The following is a 23,096-nucleotide window of genomic DNA, read 5'->3' on the forward strand; positions in this document are numbered from 1 at the left end:
CACTTCCGGCCCAGAAAAGTGAGTGGAATTGCGCTGGGGAAGCCTAAAACTACGGACCAGAAGTGCTCTGGGACTACAGGGAGAAGCCTGAACAACGGAGCAGACAGCAGGGAAAAGCCGAAAGGAGGTGTACAAATATACATTTCCACTTAGGGGTGTACTCACTTTTGTTGCCAAGGTTTAGACATTAATGGCTGTGTGTTGAGTTATTTTGAGGGGACAGCAAATTTACACTGTTATACAGGCTGTACACTCACTACTTTACATTGTAGCAGAGTGTCATTTCTTCAGCATATCTGAGGGGCAGAGTGGCATATAGGGGGTATAAGGCATATCCGGGGGGCAGAGAGGCAAGCCTGGGGGCAGGTTGGCAAATAAAATTAAATAAAAACAAAAAAATCTTTTTTTTCCTATAGGATAGTCTTATATTCAGGCTTTTTCTTTTATTCCTAAATTAATATTCAAATTTTGGGGGCTCGTCTTATATCCAGGGTCATCTTATAAGCAAATACGGAAATTGTATGTCCTAAAGGGATTAAGGTGTTAAAATGCTAAAAAGGGTTTCATAAAAGTAAAGTTTTCTCTTTTTCGCAATTGAGCGCTGGGTCTTCTTTACGTAATGTATCAGTTTGTCTTAGTCGATCAATTATAGTTTTGTCATACTGCTTTAATATATGTATTGTAAGAAGTGCTGATTAAATTGTTGGCAATATATAAGTACAGTTATAATAAATATATAATAATAAAAAAAAAAATTGATGGTAGATGAGAAATTTTTTTTCCTCTGGTAGTTTTAAACTAGTTATATTTAAGTGATAGCTTTGTAAATGGCTTAGACATTATCTAGGGCAAACCATTTATTTTTCAGTAGCTGAGCTATTCATGAATGCATAATTTAAAGCAAACTATCACATTATATCTTGTACTGGTACATGTGTGTGTGTGTATATATATATATATATATATATATTATTATATATTTAATGTTTTCCTGTATATACTCAATAATTTCCTGACCACCCTAGTAAATGCATCCTTCATTTGTGGTTGTACATACAAATAGATTGCAAACAGTATACAAGATATGTAGAGCCCTGCTGCCTAAATAGCACAGGGCGCCTCGCGCTATAAATAGAGGGACCGAGGGGGCCGTTTTCTTCATGCCCAAGGCGAACTGCTGGCTGTGCTACTGACCTTTTAGGCTGGTAATAGCAGCTGTGCAGGAGAGCCGCGGGCGAAAATGGAAGCTCTTTTGGAAAAACTCACCCCCCCCCTCCCGTTTATGTTAAAAAAAAATAAAAAAATGTTGTGTGCTTTTATTGGGGTTAAAGTTGTCCCGCATGGGATGAACTGGTTATGTGGTGGTTGTCTGCTGGCTTTTAGGGCGGTAGGCATTTTATATATATATATGTTGTGTAAATTATATATGGCGGTTAAACTCTGGGTTTGGGCCAAGAGTTTTGTTAAAGATTGTTATTGTGAAATACGTGATTTGGTTAAACTAAATAAAAGTCCACGGCCTGTTTATTCCAAAGAAATATGTGTCTGTTTTATTTACTAACATATTGCGGTTTTAAAGTGTACATTATCCCTTACAACTACGTGACAGGATAAAATATGGGGCTTATATGGATATATGTTACACAAATCTAATTAGGCATCAAATACATTTTCCTCAATCATATCACCCTTTTTGTAACCGCTAGTGCATCAGGTCTTGTGGGCTACAGCTTTTATGACCCTCATCATCATTGTGGCGTTATAGTCTGTGATGGGACGTCCCACATTTCCTCCGCGGGAACGCCCCCAACGTCAGCGGGAACTCCCATTAACATCAGCGGGGCCGCCCACCGATGGGCTGTATACGATTAAAAAAATATACCAATCAGGTGTTAATGATAATCAATTTAATATGTGGGTTGCAACCCAATCATTAACTGAAACAGAAACAGCTGTGTAGAAGAAATAAAACTGGGTGAGGAACAGCCAAACTCACTAACAAGGTGAGGCTACTGAAGACAGTTAAAATACAAAATCTCACACAATGACAAGACTGAGCACAACAAGAAAACACAAGGTGGTACCCTGGTACACTCATCTACTGTCCAGAGAAGCCTGGTCAGAAGAGGGCAAAAAGCCATAAATCTGACATGGAGGCAACTTTTCCTGAAAACAAAAACTGGGTGCAGAAAAAAAGGCAGTAGGCGCTCTGGACTAATGAATCTTAAGCATAAAGAAGTAATTTCTTCAATGTAAAGAAGAACATGGAGTCCTAAAAGTTATGGTATAGCCTCCACAGAGCCCTCATCTCAACATTGAGTCTGTCATGTTTTACACAAGGCTTGTACAGTATACCTTCCAACAGTGCAAGACCTTTGATGGAAGTATGGTCAGTATGCTGGTTCAAAAAGCTACACTACACTTATGATTAAGGATACAGGTGGTTAGAGTGCCACCATGTCTGGCATCTCTGGTTGAATTCCTGAGGACAAATTGTGAACCACATATCTACTACATGGTTGGCACTGAAAATGTTACAACACTAAAGCTGTTTTAAAGAGTTTCAGGTCTACCAGATGACCTGGACTAATGAATCTTAAGCATAAAGAAGTAATTTCTTCAATGTAAAGAAGAACATGGAGTCCTAAAAGTTATGGTATAGCCTCCACAGAGCCCTCATCTCAACATTGAGTCTGTCATGTTTTACACAAGGCTTGTACAGTATACCTTCCAACAGTGCAAGACCTTTGATGGAAGTATGGTCAGTATGCTGGTTCAAAAAGCTACACTACACTTATGATTAAGGATACAGGTGGTTAGAGTGCCACCATGTCTGGCATCTCTGGTTGAATTCCTGAGGACAAATTGTGAACCACATATCTACTACATGGTTGGCACTGAAAATGTTACAACACTAAAGCTGTTTTAAAGAGTTTCAGGTCTACCAGATGACCTGGACTAATGAATCTTAAGCATAAAGAAGTAATTTCTTCAATGTAAAGAAGAACATGGAGTCCTAAAAGTTATGGTATAGCCTCCACAGAGCCCTCATCTCAACATTGAGTCTGTCATGTTTTACACAAGGCTTGTACAGTATACCTTCCAACAGTGCAAGACCTTTGATGGAAGTATGGTCAGTATGCTGGTTCAAAAAGCTACACTACACTTATGATTAAGGATACAGGTGGTTAGAGTGCCACCATGTCTGGCATCTCTGGTTGAATTCCTGAGGACAAATTGTGAACCACATATCTACTACATGGTTGGCACTGAAAATGTTACAACACTAAAGCTGTTTTAAAGAGTTTCAGGTCTACCAGATGACCTGGACTAATGAATCTTAAGCATAAAGAAGTAATTTCTTCAATGTAAAGAAGAACATGGAGTCCTAAAAGTTATGGTATAGCCTCCACAGAGCCCTCATCTCAACATTGAGTCTGTCATGTTTTACACAAGGCTTGTACAGTATACCTTCCAACAGTGCAAGACCTTTGATGGAAGTATGGTCAGTATGCTGGTTCAAAAAGCTACACTACACTTGTGATTAAGGATACAGGTGGTTAGAGTACCACCATGTCTGGCATCTCTGGTTGAATTCCTGAGGACAAATTGTGAACCACATATCTACTACATGGTTGGCACTGAAAATGTTACAACACTAAAGCTGTTTTAAAGAGTTTCATGTCTACCAGATGACCTGCAAACCATCATTGCATCTACAAATATTCTTACGGTATATGTATTTCTCATTTGAATTACTGTTTTTTGACTCTTCCTAATAGTCGCTATCAAAGTGACATTTTTTTGAAATGAGTTTTGCCATATTTTAAAAGGAAAATCCATTGTATTGTTGAAGGTTCATTTTCCTGTTACACTGTTTACACTAGCTAAGGAATATGTTGTGGCTTCAAAGAATAGTGTGCAATAGCAGAAGGTTCAAAAATGAATGTGCTTTGTATATATCTATAGGCTTAATACCACTAGAAATTTGACTTGCTAATAAACATTCCTGATCTAACCAAATATTATGAATGGAATGTATGCCTTAGTATTTTTATGGAGTGCAAGATGTGTGAAAATCTATATTTTGTGTCAACCTGAGAGCGTATTCTATGGAATGTCTAACCACACTTATTGGGTGGCTGGAAACTCTTGGTGTTCTTCAGGCCATTCTATGTAATCGAAACATGCCTTGTTTTCACATTACCTTTTTTTAAATAGTGAGAAAAATACTGATTTTAGCCCACACATAATCCACATATTTTGACCTCATTAAAATAACAGCTTTATTTGCCCACCAGGAGATTCCTTACAATGAAAAGAGTTACAAACAAACATTCTTGATAACTTTTACCACTTCTATAATCCTATATATTTGGCACTGCTGGAAGTAATTGCATAATTTCATACGAAGGAGTCCAGATTATTGCATTGGAAAAAAAAATTATATTACTAAATAACATACTATTTAAAACAATAATACGATTATGTTCCAACATGATAACACAATAAAATACCAGAAGTGATTACAGAAGGTTATGTTCATCAGAAATTTATAGGAAATCCCAAGGATTTGAACAGTTACATTTCACCAGAATGTCCCAGATTTTTCTCTTTCACAAAATAGTTGGAAATTAATATAAAAATACATATTTGATTAAGAAATAACACTTTCTAAAAAGTGAAACAACACAGTTTCAGTAAAACATGTACCTAAAACCAGACCATGCTTTATAATTACATGAAATAGCCTTACTATACAGGTAACGATGATTAAATAAGATTTGAGGTTGGTTTTGATGAATGAACCTGATGGGCCTATAAGACCTGTTGCTTAGATATATTATAGTATTAAAACAAATTATTGCTCTACATTGTTTAAACATTATGAAAATGTGGGAACATTTTTGGGATTGCTTTTATGAGTAAAACAACTTGTTGAATGTAGTATATATAAATGGTAAACATCCTTTTTGGAATGTATAAAGTAGCTAAACAAACAGTTGACATTTCCTACTGCCTTAATATAAACAGAGTATATCACAAACCCATACTACACAGTAGTGAGATGAATGTATTGGCTTATACAGAAAATCTATAGGACAAAATATAGGTGCGGCCTAGACTTAATAGGAGAGGCATTCACATATATCAGTATTAAAAGTATTTGCCCCTTCCCAGTTTCTTCTGTTTTTGCTTGTTTGTCACATGTAAATGTTTCAAATCATCCGACTAGATTTAACATAAGAGAAAAACAGTTTGAGTAAACACAAAATGCAGAAATCTGGAAGGAACAAATACTGTTTCACAGCAGTGCACTTATAGTATTTTTCGGAACTGGAGTGAGTAAAAAAAAAAAATGGTTACAAAAATTAATCAAGATAATGGAATGATTGCATTCTGGAAGAAATACACCTCAGAGGCAATCTCATAACCATATTTAATTGAATAAAAAGTCAGTACAAGGCCTTTTCAGAGGAGCTGTTCATCCCAAGGACTGAGCAAATTAGAAGAGGCCATCATCTAAACCTGGGAGAATATGTATTAAACAATGCAAGGTATTCTTTACATTGAGGGCAGTAAAGATCTGGAATTCATTACCTATAGAGGTAGTAAGTGAAGATAATGTAGATCCGTTAAAGAATGAGCTAGACTCATTAACAAGGAAGGGCATTCATTGGTCCATTTTATTAAATTAATCGGTTAATTCGGGGAGAAATCCGCGCACCTGTTGGAGCAAAATGAGCATTAGCTTAAGCAGATATTTTTCTTTTTGCCTACAACTTAATTCACATACATGTGGATGTAATGGAAAGACTGAACTTGCTGGACTTTTTGTCCCACTTTATTAACTATGTAACCTCATCTATAAATACTTATAAATTTAACGGCCACATCCATAGTGGCAGTATTAAGTGGAGCCCTATCTGTCTCATGTATTCATTTGTCTCCATTTGTGAATCAGAGTGTATCATACAGTACAATACCAAGGGCTGCATAAATTGTTAGCCCCATCTAAAAGAAATTCTATTAATAAGAATTATAATTCTTTGGCTTACCAAAATGCAATAACTAAGTCTTGGTAGATTTACTTACAATATAGCAACAATTACAAAATAATACTAGGTAGAAAAAATATGCTACAAGATTAAAAAATATTAATAAAAATCATAATAAATGTATGCTCAAGTTTCACTTGCCTAAATTAATTGAATCAAGTTTATTTATTTAACTTTTGTTGTTTATGTGGCATAGGAGGCAGCTTGATTTTGTCAGGGATCCATGGAAGGCTTCCATACGAAATAAATCTAAAAAAACTCTCAATTTGTTAGATACCTGCAGGAAACAATTACAAACCATGTCTACACGGCTCCATGTCATTAACATCCAGCTGTATTTAGCTGTATGTTAATTCACAGAGGAGTTTTTGTTACAAAGGGTCAGGGTTCATGTACATGCCTACGGTGAAATTATATATGTGGTGCTCTAAAGAGATTTATGTGGTCCAGCACGCCATTGTTTATTTGACCAATTACATACACAGAATTTCACACAGGAAGAGCTTTTCCATCTTAAAGTGAAGTAACAATTTGTAAGGAAGAGGAGTTAACTTAGCAGTAGATTTTTAGCACCCTTAAAAGACAACTGTAGTGACCCTTAAAGTCCTTAAACACTAATAACAACATAATTGCAGTAAAATTTTAATGAAAGGATATAGGCAATACACTCAGCTCCCACACTCCCCATACAGCATAGCACTGAATAAAATATCGGTCAGAATCTACCAAAGATGGGCGTCCCTGTCTGTATGTGACATTTCGCGCAATGCGTAGCTGTCATATTTGTTACTGATGCTGGCATTACAGCATTACAATGAATGGCAGTGGCCATTTTGTTTATCATGGAGGGCATTTGCGGATGCCTTTGAAAATCCGTGTATTGAGATTTAAAAATAATGCACAAAATGGCCACCGCCAATAAACAAAATAGCCTTAGCTTATCATTGTAATGCCCACATCAGAAACAGAAACGGCCACCAGTCATGTGTGAAACATATGATGGGGACTCCCATCTTCAGTCGGGTCAAATAGCGATCAATATTTTATGCAATAATAAATCTGTTTTCTATGGCGTTTTTGAGCAATACATGGCTTTCGTATAGGAAGTGGACACTACAGTGCATGTAAAGTAATTAGTCCAGTGTTCCGAACTTTCCAGGTTGCAAGGACAAGCTTCCCAATTACAAGAGGATCATGGGTGAAACCATTGAGGTAAATAAAAATGTAGTAATTTCAGATAAAACTTATTAAACATTATCTAAGTATAAATTACACTTAAACACTGTTACTTAAAGCTTTATTAAAAATATATTGGTCAGGATGGTGGGCGTTTCCCTTTAAGGCCTTCAGGGGTATAGATGAAATGTTTAAAATTCTTTTTTTGGCATTCACTACTTTTTTATGTAGATCGCTTGCTTAAAGTGGGAGATGCAGACACAAATATAAACAGGAGCTCTAAATCAGCATAGACTGACTGCAGTACACTCTGATTGATTATGCTTAAAAAAACCTAATCACTTCCAAATGTCTTTTGGAGTCACTTGTCCACAACCCTCTCAATTACTTTAACTGAAGATTTTCTTTCAACGTCCGTTACACACCATTTTACTTTGTTACTGCATTCAACAGGACTCAATCTTTGCGTAAAAGCCAACTTTTATAAAAGTAAAATAGCAGTGAGACAGGGGAACGTCTCTACCCTAATTAGCATTTAAGCAAACTAAGTAATATACAGACAGATACATTATTATAGTTATTGATTTAAGCTTTGCTATAGGCTAGACCAGGTGGGCATAACTCTAGCTCTTGTGGGCTGCAACAGGCCATGATTTTGCATATCTTAGCTTGAGCACGGGCATCTCAAATAAAAATTAATGAAATTACTTGTTCTGCCGTAAGACATTACGACTGAGAGGTGCACACCTGGCATACACCAATGGTTTGACCCACTTTCACTTACCGATTGTGGATGCTATATTATTTAATATGACATTTAATTTATCCCCAACTGTAAATTACACCCATTCAGACATTTAAAGGGACTCAGTAGTGTCACACCACCATGTCTGCATGGTCTTTGAAGCAGGCTAACTATAACTGTTCTTTGCACTCTCAGAGTTTCTCAGCTTTTTTTTGGTGTGCAAACCATCTATTTCTGAAAACTAGACACTCAATGGTATTTCAAATGCAGATATTTTAACTCAACTTTTAACTAATCACATTGCATGTTTGAATGCACTACCTGGACAAACCCTCTAGGAACTTGTTTGCTTTTTAATGGGAGCCGCCATCTTGTTAATGGCATCATGTCTTTTACTGATGGCCCTCAGGGTGCTTTGGTTTTATTTGTGTGTAATTGAATGCCTTGATATCAAAGCATTTCAGCAACACTGATTTGAAGTTAGGACTTGGTCATTGAATGCTTCCTAAGTTATTTTTTAACTAGCTGCTACCACTATATTTTCTTAGTGGTTCAATGGCAGCCATTTTGGGGTGAGGAGACTTCCATGAAAGGTGAGATGCCACCACTGCACTGTGATTGCAGCAGTTTTAAAGTACTCCATCCACTGCATTTGGTGCCTGTATGGGCTTTTTCGTGAAGGGGTTAAGCACATTGTGTTGGTCTATACCTGTGAAAACCAGGTAGTTCCAAAGGGTTCCCTTACTTTTTCTTGCCATGATGGATAGATAGATAGATAGATAGATAGATAGATAGATAATGGAAAACAAGGGCATTTCTACCTGTACTAACATAATTGCAAACATTTTCTAATGATCAATTGACCCTTTAAACTTAAACTTTGATTGGTTAACAGAACATGTCACTGGAAGAAGAGAGTGATGGTTGCTGATAAAAAGCCTCTGTACACCTAGGAAGATATTCCATTACATATCAGCTGTTCCCAGCCACAATAACTACATTTACAATGTCTAGCCTGTTTTTTTATCCATTTGATGTTATTTTAATGCAAAAAAAATATTCTTTCAAAAACAAGGAGATTTCTATGTGACCTCAAACTTTAAAACAGTAGTGTATATGAACATATATACATCTGAAAATGAAAACAGAGGAATGATGGTTTATCACTAAGTGCTGTGGATTATTACTTCAATAAAAGGATTTCAATGAAGTATTTTTAAATGACATATCCGCACATCTTGACTAGACATCCTTAGGAAGAATACATTTTAGGTTGTCAACATTGCTTTTCTGTGGTTGCATGAAACCAAAAACATATTACTTTACAATTTTTGAAATACATTAGTAGATAACTAGCTTTCAAGCCAAGAAAAATCATGTTTTTTTCTTCAGGCTTTCTGGGCAGTGCTTCACTACTGTGTGCATATAAGAGGACACGACCACAAATATGCAAGAACCTAAGGGCTTTGAGAATGGTTTCATCCTGTTAATAAGAAGTAGGGATTTCAGTATGAATGCCTTAGGGAAGTGATGACTTAGAAAAACTACCAGACTACTTCTTTATTTTAACTACTTTCCTCTATAAAACTATATGCTCAACATTTAAGGAATTTGTTGCATGCATTTCTTGTTTTCAATACGGTCAACAAATATTATAGACATAATAAAACAAAATCAATAACCTGAGTATTTTTATATCCATGTATTTTATTCCAGGTCACAGTTTGCATAGTTTAGATGTTTATTATTTCTGTGGACTCCAGATTAACTATTTTTTTTTTTTGTACATTTCCTAGGAAAGTTACTAGGTGGTTTTCATGATCACATTCATGAAATAACACGTCAGATTACACAGAGAGTGCATCCGTATACTTGCTGAGTCTTGCTTGTTCTACCGCATGACACTTCACAGACTGTATGAATCTGTATGAAAACAAAGTGTTCTATAGGAAAATAGAAAAAGGAATCTCAAAAATGTATACATATTGGCTGTGTCTCTATCTACTATTATAGATTAGATAGACAGATAAAAGTAGGTTGTATATTAAAAACTGTTTATTCTAGAGAGATGGATGTAAATACTGGGTGTGTTGGAGCTTCTTTATTGCAGTTTTAACAAGGGGTATAATTTACAAAACCCTGAATTTCACTTAAGCTCAATTTGGGGTTAATTCAGGTAATGTGAGTGATGGAATGATTGGTGAATGCTGATTTCCTTCCACAATGTGCCCTCCTGTGCTCAGTCCTCCGAGGCCAACTGGTTTTACCTTAAGGCTTCATTTCTGTACAACTCAATCCTTAGAGAGTAGGCAACACAAAGAGTTCAACTGAGAGAACTAGACACACAAGATCAACAAATCGATCAAATAAAGACACACACGACTGTATACTGCATACATGTGGCCCTGGTCCTCATTATTGAACAATTCAGATGCTTTCTTAAGATCATTAGATATATAGTAAAACAGCCGCTTAGGAAGAAACCTACTGGCTACTGGTGCCAAAAGTATTTTAAAATCTGACAGTTCCAAAGTAGTAAATGAGTAATTTTCCTTTTATTTATTTCTTCCACTAGAAAAACATGTCCATCTGTTTTTAGAATCATCTAGCTTTTACCATACCTGCTATTTTGTATTGTTGTCTGTTGTCATTGTTACTTTTTGTACACTAGTATCTAGTTTACATGTTCAGAATTTTTATTTCTATGATTCCTCAAATTTCATCAAAAGATTATTGTACATAAAGAACTGTTTGCAGCTCAACCTCCTACCTCAATTTGTGCAAATTACCATAATGAGATCATTGCACACCCCTTTAAAATGTAGTCATTTTACCACCAATACTGAATGAATCACTACAGGCCTGAATGTAAAGTAAACCTGGCAATTATAGCACCGCTTCAGGGTCAAAGGAGTTTGGTTGACTTAGTGAGTTCATTTCTTCCACAGACACCCACATTACATGTCTTTAAGAACCTAGTAAAGGTTAGTTTAATGTGCGCATAAAAAGCCACATATTAGTCTCTACAGAGCATATGCAGCTTGCCCTTGATTTTGATAGATAGGCATGTTTTATATTTCAAACTAGTAAGTAGTTTGATGAACTGTTTATCTTCCTAGTCAATAAACAAGAGTAACCAGGCTGCATTCACCTAATTTATGTGGAACGCTACGTATTATACAATATACTGTAGCTTGCAAACTGTGTTTCTGCTTGAATTCACAAACCATAATAATAGTAAATCACAGAATAAATATTTCAAAAAGCTTATCATTTCATCTAATGAACTGTAATTATATAAAAAAACAACCCAGGGCTGATGTTAAAAGGGCAGCTGCCCCAGGTGCTGCAAGGTGAGGGGTGAACTTGAGATTTCCAACACCTCTTTATGGTTGTCTCCACTTCTGCAAGAGGATATGACATTAGGGAACAACATGTGGCCTTGACCAAGACGCCAAGTTCCCTGGTTATGGCTCTACTCAAATTTCTCAAGAAAGAACATAGTCAGAGTGAAAGTGAAAATCTTGCGCAGTACACCTGTGACACATAACCTCTTCAGTGCATTCAAAGCAGATCTGACCTTTTTTTGTTGTTACTCCCTGTAATGCAGCTCACTAGACATATAATTTGAGGGATTGATAGGCTGATGTATCACTGTAAGAGGAGAATAGACATGGCATTTTATGGATACAGAAAATGAATAGGAACCGGGCAGAGATCAGCCAAAAAATATATACAAGTGCTGCCATTAAAGGGATACTCACTTCTGTGTAGCCCCTTTAAATGTTTGTGGTGTCCATTTTGCAAATGCATTGAGGATTCTACAGAACATGTCATATACTTTTGCCCCTTTCCCCATCCCCAGCTAAATAACATGCAGGAGATGTGTTCAGACCACCATGCACATACATGACAAGCATTTATTTAAATAGGAGCACCTTCCTGCAACTGACTGGCTATTTCAAGTAGCCAATCAATGGCAACATATATCAGTACAGAGGAAGAGAGCAGTTGCTGTCAGCTGTCTCTGCACCTCTAAAGACAACCAATTCAGTACTATAACAGTGATGCAACCTGCTCCATCCAGGTTATATTAAGTATTTCCACAACACACTGCCAATACAACAAGATTCATTCCCAACCCCTATTGGACGTGAGACTGAAATTCACACATAATAACTCTCTCTGTGTTTTGAATACTTTTTGTTATTATTTTGTCATTGCTGATAATTGTTTTTTCTTCTCTCATTAAGCACATGGAGGTTTTTATGTGCCCTTCTATGATTTTTACCAACTTTTATTGATACTCTGTATCAAGATCTCAAATTATTGCTTTTGTGAGTATTCAACGTATTATTCACATTCACGTATGTTTACAATGATTTTCTTAAGAGCATATTGTATATTGTTATGTTATATTATAATTTGTATATTTTATTTAGCAACTGTCGTGTGCATATTGGGGGGTATATTTCCATTGCGTGTGCATGGGAATCAGCAGCCATTCCTAGCATTTCTCTCCCTCTTTTTTCGTTCCACGTTTTAACAAGCTACTTTTCTTTATTTGTTGCAAACAAGCCACTCTACATTTTTTTCCGTATTTGAACTCCCAATCCTTTTTTTCCTCACATTTTTCTTTCTCCTTTTCTATTCTATTCTAACTAATGCCAGATTATGCCATCTCGGCAATCCTAAAGGCATACTTTTCCCATCAATCTTGTCTGTGATTCTTTAATATTGCTGTCATAATTTGTCTACCCAGCTCTCTCTATCCAATATGGTGCCTTCATACAGCAGCAGCCTGCTCCTCACAGCAGACATAGGAGGCAGAGAGTGAGGGTGTATGTCAGTACTGTTTTGATTGGCTCAGACTGTGCTTTGTCAGCCTATCATAACAGGTTTCCTAAAGCCTTACTTTAAGTGAAGAGCAGAAGCAGGAAGTTGACAGAGCAACTCAATATGATGAATGCAGATACTGTGTGGCAGCACAGTTTGGGGGACATTATGTGAGGGCCAGGCATCCCAAAAGGAATGAAATCTATGTCGAGACACCTCTGTTGAGTCCTGTTAATTTTTGGGATTTTCATTCCTTTCCATATTGAATTTGTTGTGAACAGGAACAGACAGGTTTATGTCTGCCTATTGTCATAAGGCTAGGTTCCCACTTGGGTATTTTTCCTGCGTTATTTTCTTGATGAAAAACGCCAGGAAAACTGCCACTGCATTTTCCTGCGTTTTGACAATTTTTCTGGTGTTTTTTCTGCCTCCTCCTGAGTTCTAGTTACACACGCCCCGGCGGACCCTTTTTTCTCTTTTCTGTGGTTTGTAAGGCATGCTTTATTCCGAATGTCTGCTCCTCTAGGAAGATTGGCCCCAAATGATGGTGCAAATTGCAAGGGATACTCACTAGTTGAATAAGCTTGGACACATCAAAGGCAATTCTGGGTGCCATGCTGCTAATAAATTACACAGAGACAGCACACAGTGTACAAGCAGATAAAAGTTTTACCACAGTACTGGGACAGTACTGGGAAAATGGCAGCTCTTCCTCTTCCTGGGTCCTGCCCCTTTTGTGTAACTGTGGAAAAAAATGCCATAAAAAACCCACATGGCTTTTTCATGGCGTTTTTCTCTCCCATAGACTTCTATTGGAGAAAAACGCCAAGATTTCCTTGCAAAAAACGCCAACATGCTGCAATTTTGAAAAACTGCCACAGAGCCCAAAAAAGCAGTAAAACGCCAAAGAGGACTGAAAAAACACCAAACAGAAAAACGCCAAGTGGATATGGCATTGTGCGATTTCCTATTGAAGAACAGCTAACATCTGGCCGCAGTGTTTTTTCACTAATAAAACGCTGTGTGGCTGAATTGGCGTTATTATGGGCGTTTTCGCAAAAAATACCCAAGTGGAAACCTAGCCTAAATGTGTTTAGATTGTTTACACCTGTAAACAGGAGTACGCACCTATTTGGAATTTACCTCATGGAATTTCCAGCGCAACATATCTTCATCAACTACACCTTTTTCAAAGTTTACAAACGGAAGCGCTTCATTTATTTAGATTTGTATTTTATTGCAATTTATACTTCAAGACATCTTTACATAATTGCACCATATTTTGCACATGAACGGAGAATCTACCTCATTAGAACTTCATAAACTGCATCATTTGCACAAATCTCGTGTGCACTTTCCCGTGCAATTTTTATGTTTGCTGTTTTTTTCCTGCTGTTATTCAGGGCACCACTAGAATTTTTTATATGATTTTTTTGGAGCGTAAACTATCTATTTTTAAGGGAAATCCATCCCATTATACTGTCTCTATGGGTACTATTTGATTGCTATTCTATTGTATGTATTTTACCTTTTATACTTCTAGCGCCCTACTTTTTTGGTTTTGAACATGACTTATTATTTACAAGACACAAAACGTTTCTCTTACAATTTACACAGGAAGCAAGCAGATGTGAAACCGATACAAGTGGTAAGAGGCATTCAAGCATGCTGTGATGCAGGAGAAATGTTCCAATTGGTGTAAAAAAGTAAAATGTTTAAAAGAAACATTTTATTTACTTAATCTACTTTAAAATTAGCAATTGCCCCCCAGGCCACCCTGAATCTACATTAAACGGCCGCGCGGCCGCCCATTTAAGCGGCTGATTCGGCCACACCAGGGCCGTCTTTAACACCCGCAGCATCCGCGGTAGGCCGGCCGAAGTGGCCGGCACACCGGAATGCCATTGCAGCCGATGTGGCTGTGACTCTTAAAGCGGCCAGCGTGTCTTACGGCTGCTTTAAGAGTCACAGCCACATCGGCTGCAATGGTTAATCATTAAGCGGCCCTAAGACACGCTGGCCGCTTTAAAACATTAAGCGGCCAGCGTGCCTGCGCAGTGCCGCCCAGTGTCCTGTGTGACTCCGCCCCCTTGAGCGGCACGTCACATCGTCAATGTGATGGGCCGCTCAAGGGGGCGGAGTCACACGGAACAGCTCCTCGTGACAGCTAGAAGAGCACGTTGGAGCACAGCAGCAGTGAAGGATGCGGCAAAAACGTAAGTATTAAAAAAATAAAGAAAATAGTTGGGGTAATAGGCGGAAGGGGAGCCATATTCAAAGGGGGGGGCTGCATTGGGACAACAATTAAATGCAAAATGGGGGTGGCTAGGGGGTATAAGTACACAACAGGGTGGTTGGGGCACCACATAAATCAATACACAAAGGTGGGGGGTGGGGGGCTGGGTTCAAATTACATGGGTCAGTCATTAACAATGCAAAGGGGGCATCAATACACAAGGGAGGGGGCTGGCTGGGGACATCACATAAATCAATACACAAGGGTGTTGGGGTATAATGTACAAAGGGGGCTGGCTGTGGGCACAAATCCACATGGGGCAATACACAAGGGGCATAATGTACAAAGGGGTCTGGCTGGGGGCACAAATCCACATGGGGCAATACACAAGGGTGTGGGGGGAAATACATTAAAACCAAAGGGGGGGGGCTGGCTGGGCATCAATACACAAGGGGGAAAAACAAACAAACAAACCAGTGTGGAAAGCATTTTGGATGTGGGTGTCAGTGTCGCAGAGCCTGTCCTGGTGTGTGTGTGTTTGGATATCGGTGTGGCAGAGCCTGTCCTGGTGTCTGTGTGTTTGGCTGTCTGTGTGGCAGAGCCTGTCCTGGTGTGTGTGTGTGTTTGGGTGTTGGTGTGGCAGAGCCTGTCCTGGTGTGTGTTTGAATGTTGATGTGGCAGAGCCTGTCCTGGTGTCTGTGTGTTTGGGTGTCAGTGTGGCAGAGCCTGTCCTGGTGTGTGTGTCTGGGTGTCGGTGTGGCAGAGAGCCTCTGGACTGGCTTTGGGGGTGTGCATCCTGTGATCTATGCCTGTAATTTAGGGGTTTTTATCTATACCTTTAATGCTTAGTTGTTATGTGATTTCCAGTTGATCTGTACCTGCAAAGCTGGGTTTGTGTGTTATTCTGCTATGCTATGTTTGCATACATTATTTATGTATACCTGCAAATACATAGTTTGCATTTCTTATTCAGTTGATCTATACATCGTGCTGTTTACTTGTGTTGTTTATTTGATCTATACCTGAACTACCGGAAGTAAGTAAAACAGAGGTGTGGCTTAGTGAATGAGGGACAAAGGGACTCTGGGGATAATTACAGGCAGGGGCCCAAGGAAATGCCTAGGGTCCAATTTTTCCATATTTAAATTTTATTTTGTTACAAAGATTAGCTGTTTTTTGTATTAACATAATTTTTTTTACTCCCAGTCCCATCACATTACATCAATATGCGTTAGAAAATCAGGAAAAGATGGGCATGTATAGTGGGCTGATTCGGTGGCGAAACGGGCCACCTGACTAGACTTGCCCCCCAGGCCTTAGGCTGCCAGCCCTCCCCTGTCCTTGGGCCAGTTACATGGGAGATTGATATTGATCTGAGCCTGCAGCACATTCTAAATAGTGAACTCATTCTATGCCTTATGTTTTTTTAATGCAGCATGCCAGAAGATGATGTCATATGCCAGCTCTGCAAGGTGGAAGGCAGCTGCTGAGATAAGTGGTAGGGGCAGCTGGAGCACTGCTTTGGTCTGGCCTAGGGCAGCATCCAGCCAATATAGAATAGAATTAAAATATCTGTCACTTTGCATGGCAATCCTAAGGATATACACTAAAGCATCCTGTGTAGTGCTAGTCAACATAAACATGCGCTGTACTTGTTTTAATAAAACAGTAGATGTGGCATTGGAGCTTATTTCTGACTACATCTTATTTGAATCTGTTTGTTTCATACAAGTTAAGGGGTCTTGTTAACACAGGCTAGATCCCTTTAATAAATGTTTGCAAAGTATTTTTCCAAACATTTTTGTCACTATTATGCACAGTCAGCTTAGCATGAGCAGTGCCACCGTCTAGTAATAAACCATAAATGATCCAGCTTTGCCACAAATGATCCAGTCAAGGATGAAAATGAAGATCTAAAATAGGTTTGAGAGCAAAGATTTAAAGCAACTTGCAGTAAAATGACTGTATACCGTATTTGAACACTTTCACATTACTAACTGGAATTACACAGTGTAGTTGTACATTTATGAAAGGAAGATTGATAACAGAAATGTTTCTAAATAAATTATTTTACATCAGTCACATATACCACACATAGAAAGAAAGTGATCTGGTGCAAACATATAAACACACTGGATGAAATATATTAACCTGATATCTCAAAATGATGAGGTTAATTATATATATATATATATATATATATATATATATATATAAAAAAGACAGATACATATAGTGTAATATAGTCTTCAATATGTGTGATATCCTTTAATTTAGTAATGCACTCACATTTACGGAACATCATAAAAGACACAGCAGAAGACACAAAGCAGCTCTGCAACAGGTGCATTGGTTAACCCATTTAAAAAGTCATTATTGCACAATGCAAATCTGACCCATAGTTATAGCACTTGCATATCCCTTTGATGATTATTGTAGTTCGACAAGATACATATCGTTTAAATGTGATCTGAATTTGACCTAAATTCTAATGTTTAGCAAACTATGATTTCCACCAATGTAGATTATTGCTGCTCAGTGAATCCTTCCATATGTCCTTTAATGATATTAGGTAACGGTTTTGTGAAGTAGAGAAAGTGTCCAGGGAACTGAAATGTGAGACTCTGAACATTCAACAAGATTCTCTTTAAAATTAATAAGAAGTATGTGTCACTAAAATGACATTATTCGTTGAAGGTATAGAAGAATCAGTCTCTAAAGTCACAATCCAAGGGAATACGAGGTTGATAATTGGCAACTGAAAAAGGACAGACTTTTTTTCAGCAGAAGGCAAGATATAATAAAGTTTTCACCCTGTCGACCTTCTGTACATGAATTTCATCAAAATACTGTCAGTCATAGGCTGAGTCTATAAAAAGATTATTATAACAAAAAGAAAAAATTATTTTGTAAGTATTGCACTCCACCAAGTATATTGTGTTATTCTGCCAAACCCAAGTCCCTTCTTTAAAATAGGTTGTATTAAAATGTGTACCTTGCAGTTTCTCACACTAGACTAATGCTTAGTTTAGGCCTATATAGGAGAAAAACTTTTATCAAAGGGAAACAATTCCAGTTGTCTTAATTTCTTGGGTACCACAGAACAATCTAGAAAGTTGAGATGTATGCGATAATAATGTTTTATTCTAGACAGGTGTAATATCTTGGATCTTAGAGCTAAACAAAATATAAAGCGTGTTGAAAAAATGTTTTAAGATCTATTTAGTCTGCTTTATACTATGGTTAATATTTAATCTATACCATTTGTGGCACTGAGAATTTTAATAAATTGTAATAAGCATACAGTACATATATTACATTTTGTGCGTTACTCTCTGTGTATTATATCTAGGAAAGCCTTAGGACCATGATGTGTATTCACTAAACAGCGAGTTTAGTTTAATTGAAACATCTTCCCAACCTATATAACGCGTACACCCAACAAAATTAGCCTTACTGCCCATTTTATCTAAGCATGTCGTTCTCTACATCATAACATATTACATTTTAGATTGTTACTTAGTGAATAAGTAGGAACATGAGAGAAAGATTCTGTTAACTTACCATCAATTTGAAATTACAATCTTGCCAAGTTAATTATGCTGGAATCAATAGCCAGCTCAGCCGTTCTTGCAGGAACAATTCACCATGGTTGTGCACACACACACACACACACACACACACACAATCAGATCCTGGTGAGTCTCTCTGAAGTTATACTGGGTGTCCTGCACAACTTGCTCAACTCAATAGAACTCTTTAGCATTACAAATGCCACTCAGAGCTGGGTGTCAAATGACACTGCAAAATAAATACAAAAAATTACGGACGGTCTTGGCAACTTAACAAGGTGCCAGACACCACATTTTTTTATACAAATATACATGGAGAATTTTAAATCTATGTTAAATGTAATGTCTTCCAAGTCTCCAGCGCAAACAATACAGGATCTGTCTGCCAACAATACATACTCTGTTTTAGGGTCTTTACTGTCAAAATGATCCAACATTGTTTGTTTGTTTTTTCCTAATCTCTTTAAAGGCTATGCAAACTTTACTTTTATTATAAGTAAGGGTCATTTAATGGTTCCATGAGAACAAAAACTTTACATTTTAAGAAATACACATAATGAGAACATGTCATTGTCGCTAGAAACATGGTGGTCTAGCCCTACAAAAACAACATTTTATGGTCCTTTGGTGACCATAAAAAATAAACACGGGCCACATCTGGCCTGCATGGCACAATTAAACACTCCTCGATCAGTATCCTAGCAAGGATGGCATCAACCTTTGATTAACAGTTTAGAGTTGAGTCAAGCAATGTTCAGACATAACGTATACTACATAACTATATAATTCATTATATGAGACATGGAAACTTTGTTTTCTGCTACATTTGGCAAATAAACTATTTGTCACAACTACAAACCTGGACATGTGTCAGTGACAGAGGCATAATTACAACCCTGAGCCTCGTAAAAATGCAAACACAGCCATAGCAGCCTAATAAACAGGAATAAATGACGGTGGGTTATTAAAGATGATTGATAATTACTATCATAATTTACTGCATGCCAGCATCTGTAAAGTGAAACTGACATCAGGATATTACGCAACTTTTAACCACTATGTAAATCTGGCAAGTTCTAAATATAACCGTCCTGTTATTAGCCCTAAAAAGGTATTGTGTATGTTCTTGATTGGCTTCTGCCATACTCAGACCAAGCGTGTCTTTCCGTTTGAACTACTAAGACACACTTTCAGCAGTGGAAAAAAACAGCTCAGTTTCCATGCTTGTATCAGGCATACATGTTAAATATTTAATTTCCCAATTAATCATTTTAGCAGATGAAAATCACTTCTTATTTTCTTCCTAACAGTTTACCATGCGAAGGAACAGAGTCATCGTTTATCATTACTTGGAGACGTACATTTCCCGATATTGGATTTTAACCTGTTGTATGTCAAACACCTGCTTGCCTTGTCATTTCTTCTGTTTACATGACCCTATAATAATGGCTGCATTTGTTGTACCGCATACATACATACCTCCTACATATTGCATTGTCATGTTTATGAAACCCAACTTAGCAACACAAAATTGCAATGATTACACATAAAATCTGGGGGTCTCATGAATATTTAAAACCGGATATTTAAAACTTGGGGAACTGAAGTGCAGCTCATTCTGAACATGGACTTAGGCACTTGGATAAATCACTGTTCATTAACTGATCACGGCTGTGCCAAGTCTGACTGCTGTGGGGCATCAGTTCTGCCACTGCATTTGGAAGGAATTGAATTCAGTTAACACTTAGTTTCCTACAAATGCTGACACTTGTGGTTGATCAAAATGAACTAGTTTTGCATTTACAAGTACAGAAGAACCTACCAAGTCCAGATGACGTATTAAGTATTAGTTATACACACAGCTATTGCTTCCATTATTATTTTTTGCTTTATATAGCGCCGGCATATTCCGCAGCGCTGTACAATGAGTAAACAGGACATAACAATTTGACTTACAGAAACAACAGATAAGAAGGGCCCTGCTTGAAATCAGAGAGAACACCTGAGCCACTTAGTAACCAGTAACAAACTAAAACAGACACAATTAGCATTCACAGCTGCCAGTTAAACATGTCAAAGGCTCAACCAGGGCACTTGATACTGGTATGGATTAAAACCCGATGTGTAAGAACATGTTTTAGACATTACTAAACAGAGTCAGACTCCAAAAGTTTATCATTACAGCAAATGCCCCCCTCCCCCAAAAGAAATAAAATAAATTATAAAAAAGCAGGCCTGAAAAGAGTTTAAGCTGTATGACACATTTAACCACTTGTTGATTGCACATTGCTCTGGCATTCCTATGGTTGGATACACATAACATGTCAGAAAGTTACAGAGCCAGCTCATCACACTGTTCTCTCCACAATCTAATGTAAAGGCATTATATTCCCCTATAGTACATATTATATAAGTGCTTTGAGTATGTTAAGAATCTAGCAGCTATGCCTTGTAACGTGTGATCTATATATATATATATATATATATATATATATATATATACACATTTATATATATATATATATATATATATATACTGTCTTCATCTGGAAATCAGGTTTTAAGATTGTGATGATCAGGACATCACTCTGCATGATTCTATGCATCTTATGCCCTCTATAATGAATAAACCTGGTGATCATTATGAAGTAACACTAAACCTCTTAAAAGTATTACAGGGGGTGGGGGATCGTGGTATTACTACGTGCCACATAGTTAAGGTTTTGCCACATAGCACGTGTGCAGCAGTGAAATCACAGAAGAGATACACTGAGCTTTAAATGACTAATAAAGCTCCACATGTGTCTCTGCAGATGTTTCCGTGCCGTAATGTGGGAGGAATGGTGGGAGTCATAATGCAAGAGAGGCAGGAGGTGGTCAATCACCCGACTTACCCAGGTACAGGCGGAGATCCAAGAGGATCCGAGGAGGTCCCCCGTTCAGTTGGTAGAAGAGGGAGCCCAAGCAGAAGACAAGCAGCGTAGCCATGCAGAAGCTATAGTCCCGCAGCGAAAAGCGCTGAGATACCAAAGAGATCCAGCGTTTCGTAGGAGCACCGTGGACATTGTTTTTCGGAGCATGATGGTTATTGATCTTGCAGTTATTAGTGTTCTTCTTCATCATATCTCCTCCTTGCGCAGATCGGCAGGAAGAGGTCACCCATCCGCCTGAAGATGAGAAGTGCTGCTTTCTGGCTCATTTGAGAAGTTGGACGGAGTTTGTGTTGGCGTCTTAATTCAGGACATCTTCCTCTCCGTGGCCCTGGCACTTGCAATCACAAAGTCCTCTTTGGTTTCTTATTTTCTCCTCTCTATGCCTCCCACTCCAGCTCTCGGTGTCCTCTCCCCTGTCCTTAGCTCTTCTTCTTTCTCCCTCCTTTCCAGCTTTGTGTCTCAATGCATCTCTTCTGCCGTCCTGTCTTCCTCTTTCTTTCACTCTATCTTCTCCTCCTTGACCCTCCCCTTCCCTCTCCTCCTTTCTTTCCCCGACTGTTCTCTCTCAGTTTTCTCTCCCTCACCCCTCCTCTCCCACTCTTTCCCTTACAGGGCTGCAGGGCAGCTTGAGGTCTCCGGCAGGCTGTTCTCTCTTATCCAGTTCACCAATCCTCCTGACTTTCCTTCCTTAGGTTGAAGTTTGGTGTCAGATTACGATTTTCTTCTGCCTCGAAAACAGTAGGCTTGCTTTTTTCTGTGTGCAAGTAGAGAAGAAAGTTGTTTTCATTTCTCGCTCTCTCTTTCGTCTTCCCCAGCCCTCCTCTTCTCTGATGAGCTGCCTTTATTTCCACACCAGCGACCCCTTGGGGCTTTAACTGGATTTCTGGAAAAAAAATGGGCTTAACATTGAACAGTCTCCAACTGCACCACATCATGAGGATGTCCAGAAGCCTGTGTTCTTTCTTGACTTCTTTTCAAACAGAGCAGGCACAAAGTTACCTCACAACACTTGTAATTTATATATTTCCACTTTAGAATCGCTTTATAACAAATTCCATTGTTCTTCATGTTGTCCAGCAGCATACTTAATTAAGTTTTCCTTGTGATTATATTATTATATCAATGTTTCATCCAACCGAATGTGATATAAGACACATATCTGTGCCCATGTTCTATTTAGGACATCTGTAAAGCCAGACAATTTAATTTACTTCAAACCATATATTTTTTAAAACAGTCCAGGGTATGCATACATATGCGTTTTTTTTTACATATAGTACTGTAAGCTAGTGTATCAAAACACAAAGGGATACTCATGTAGAAATTATCTACATACAAGTGGTGCCCTTTGTTTCTAAGGGGGAATATGAGGTCGCAAACAATCTTGTCACAGGCTCCGAGATGTTCCAGGCAACCTGGAGGGTCAAAGTGGTTATCCGTTTCCTTGTATACTAGAAAGGCCTGCTGCTTGAATATGAACCTTCCCTTATACTCTATCAGGGATTCATCCATACAGATATTCCTTCCAGGTGTATAAGC

General features: G+C 38.0%; 1 protein-coding gene across 1 annotated transcript in view; it reads right to left on the bottom strand.

The window, feature by feature from the left end:
• LOC149283364 (uronyl 2-sulfotransferase-like) overlaps nt 1-21,744 on the bottom strand; it is a 115,370-nt gene extending 93,626 nt beyond the window's left edge. Inside the window, exon 1 of the mRNA XM_089497604.1 lies at nt 21,519-21,744. Within this exon, the coding sequence (XP_089353730.1) occupies nt 21,519-21,744 (226 nt within the window). The remainder of the gene's footprint in view (nt 1-21,518) is intronic.
• Nucleotides 21,745-23,096: the final 1,352 nt, after the last annotated feature.

This window comes from Sceloporus occidentalis, unplaced genomic scaffold, assembly GCF_023333645.1.
Source record: "Sceloporus occidentalis isolate IW3139 unplaced genomic scaffold, rSceOcc1.0.p SCAF_105, whole genome shotgun sequence".
Taxonomy (NCBI): Eukaryota; Metazoa; Chordata; class Lepidosauria; order Squamata; family Phrynosomatidae; genus Sceloporus; species Sceloporus occidentalis.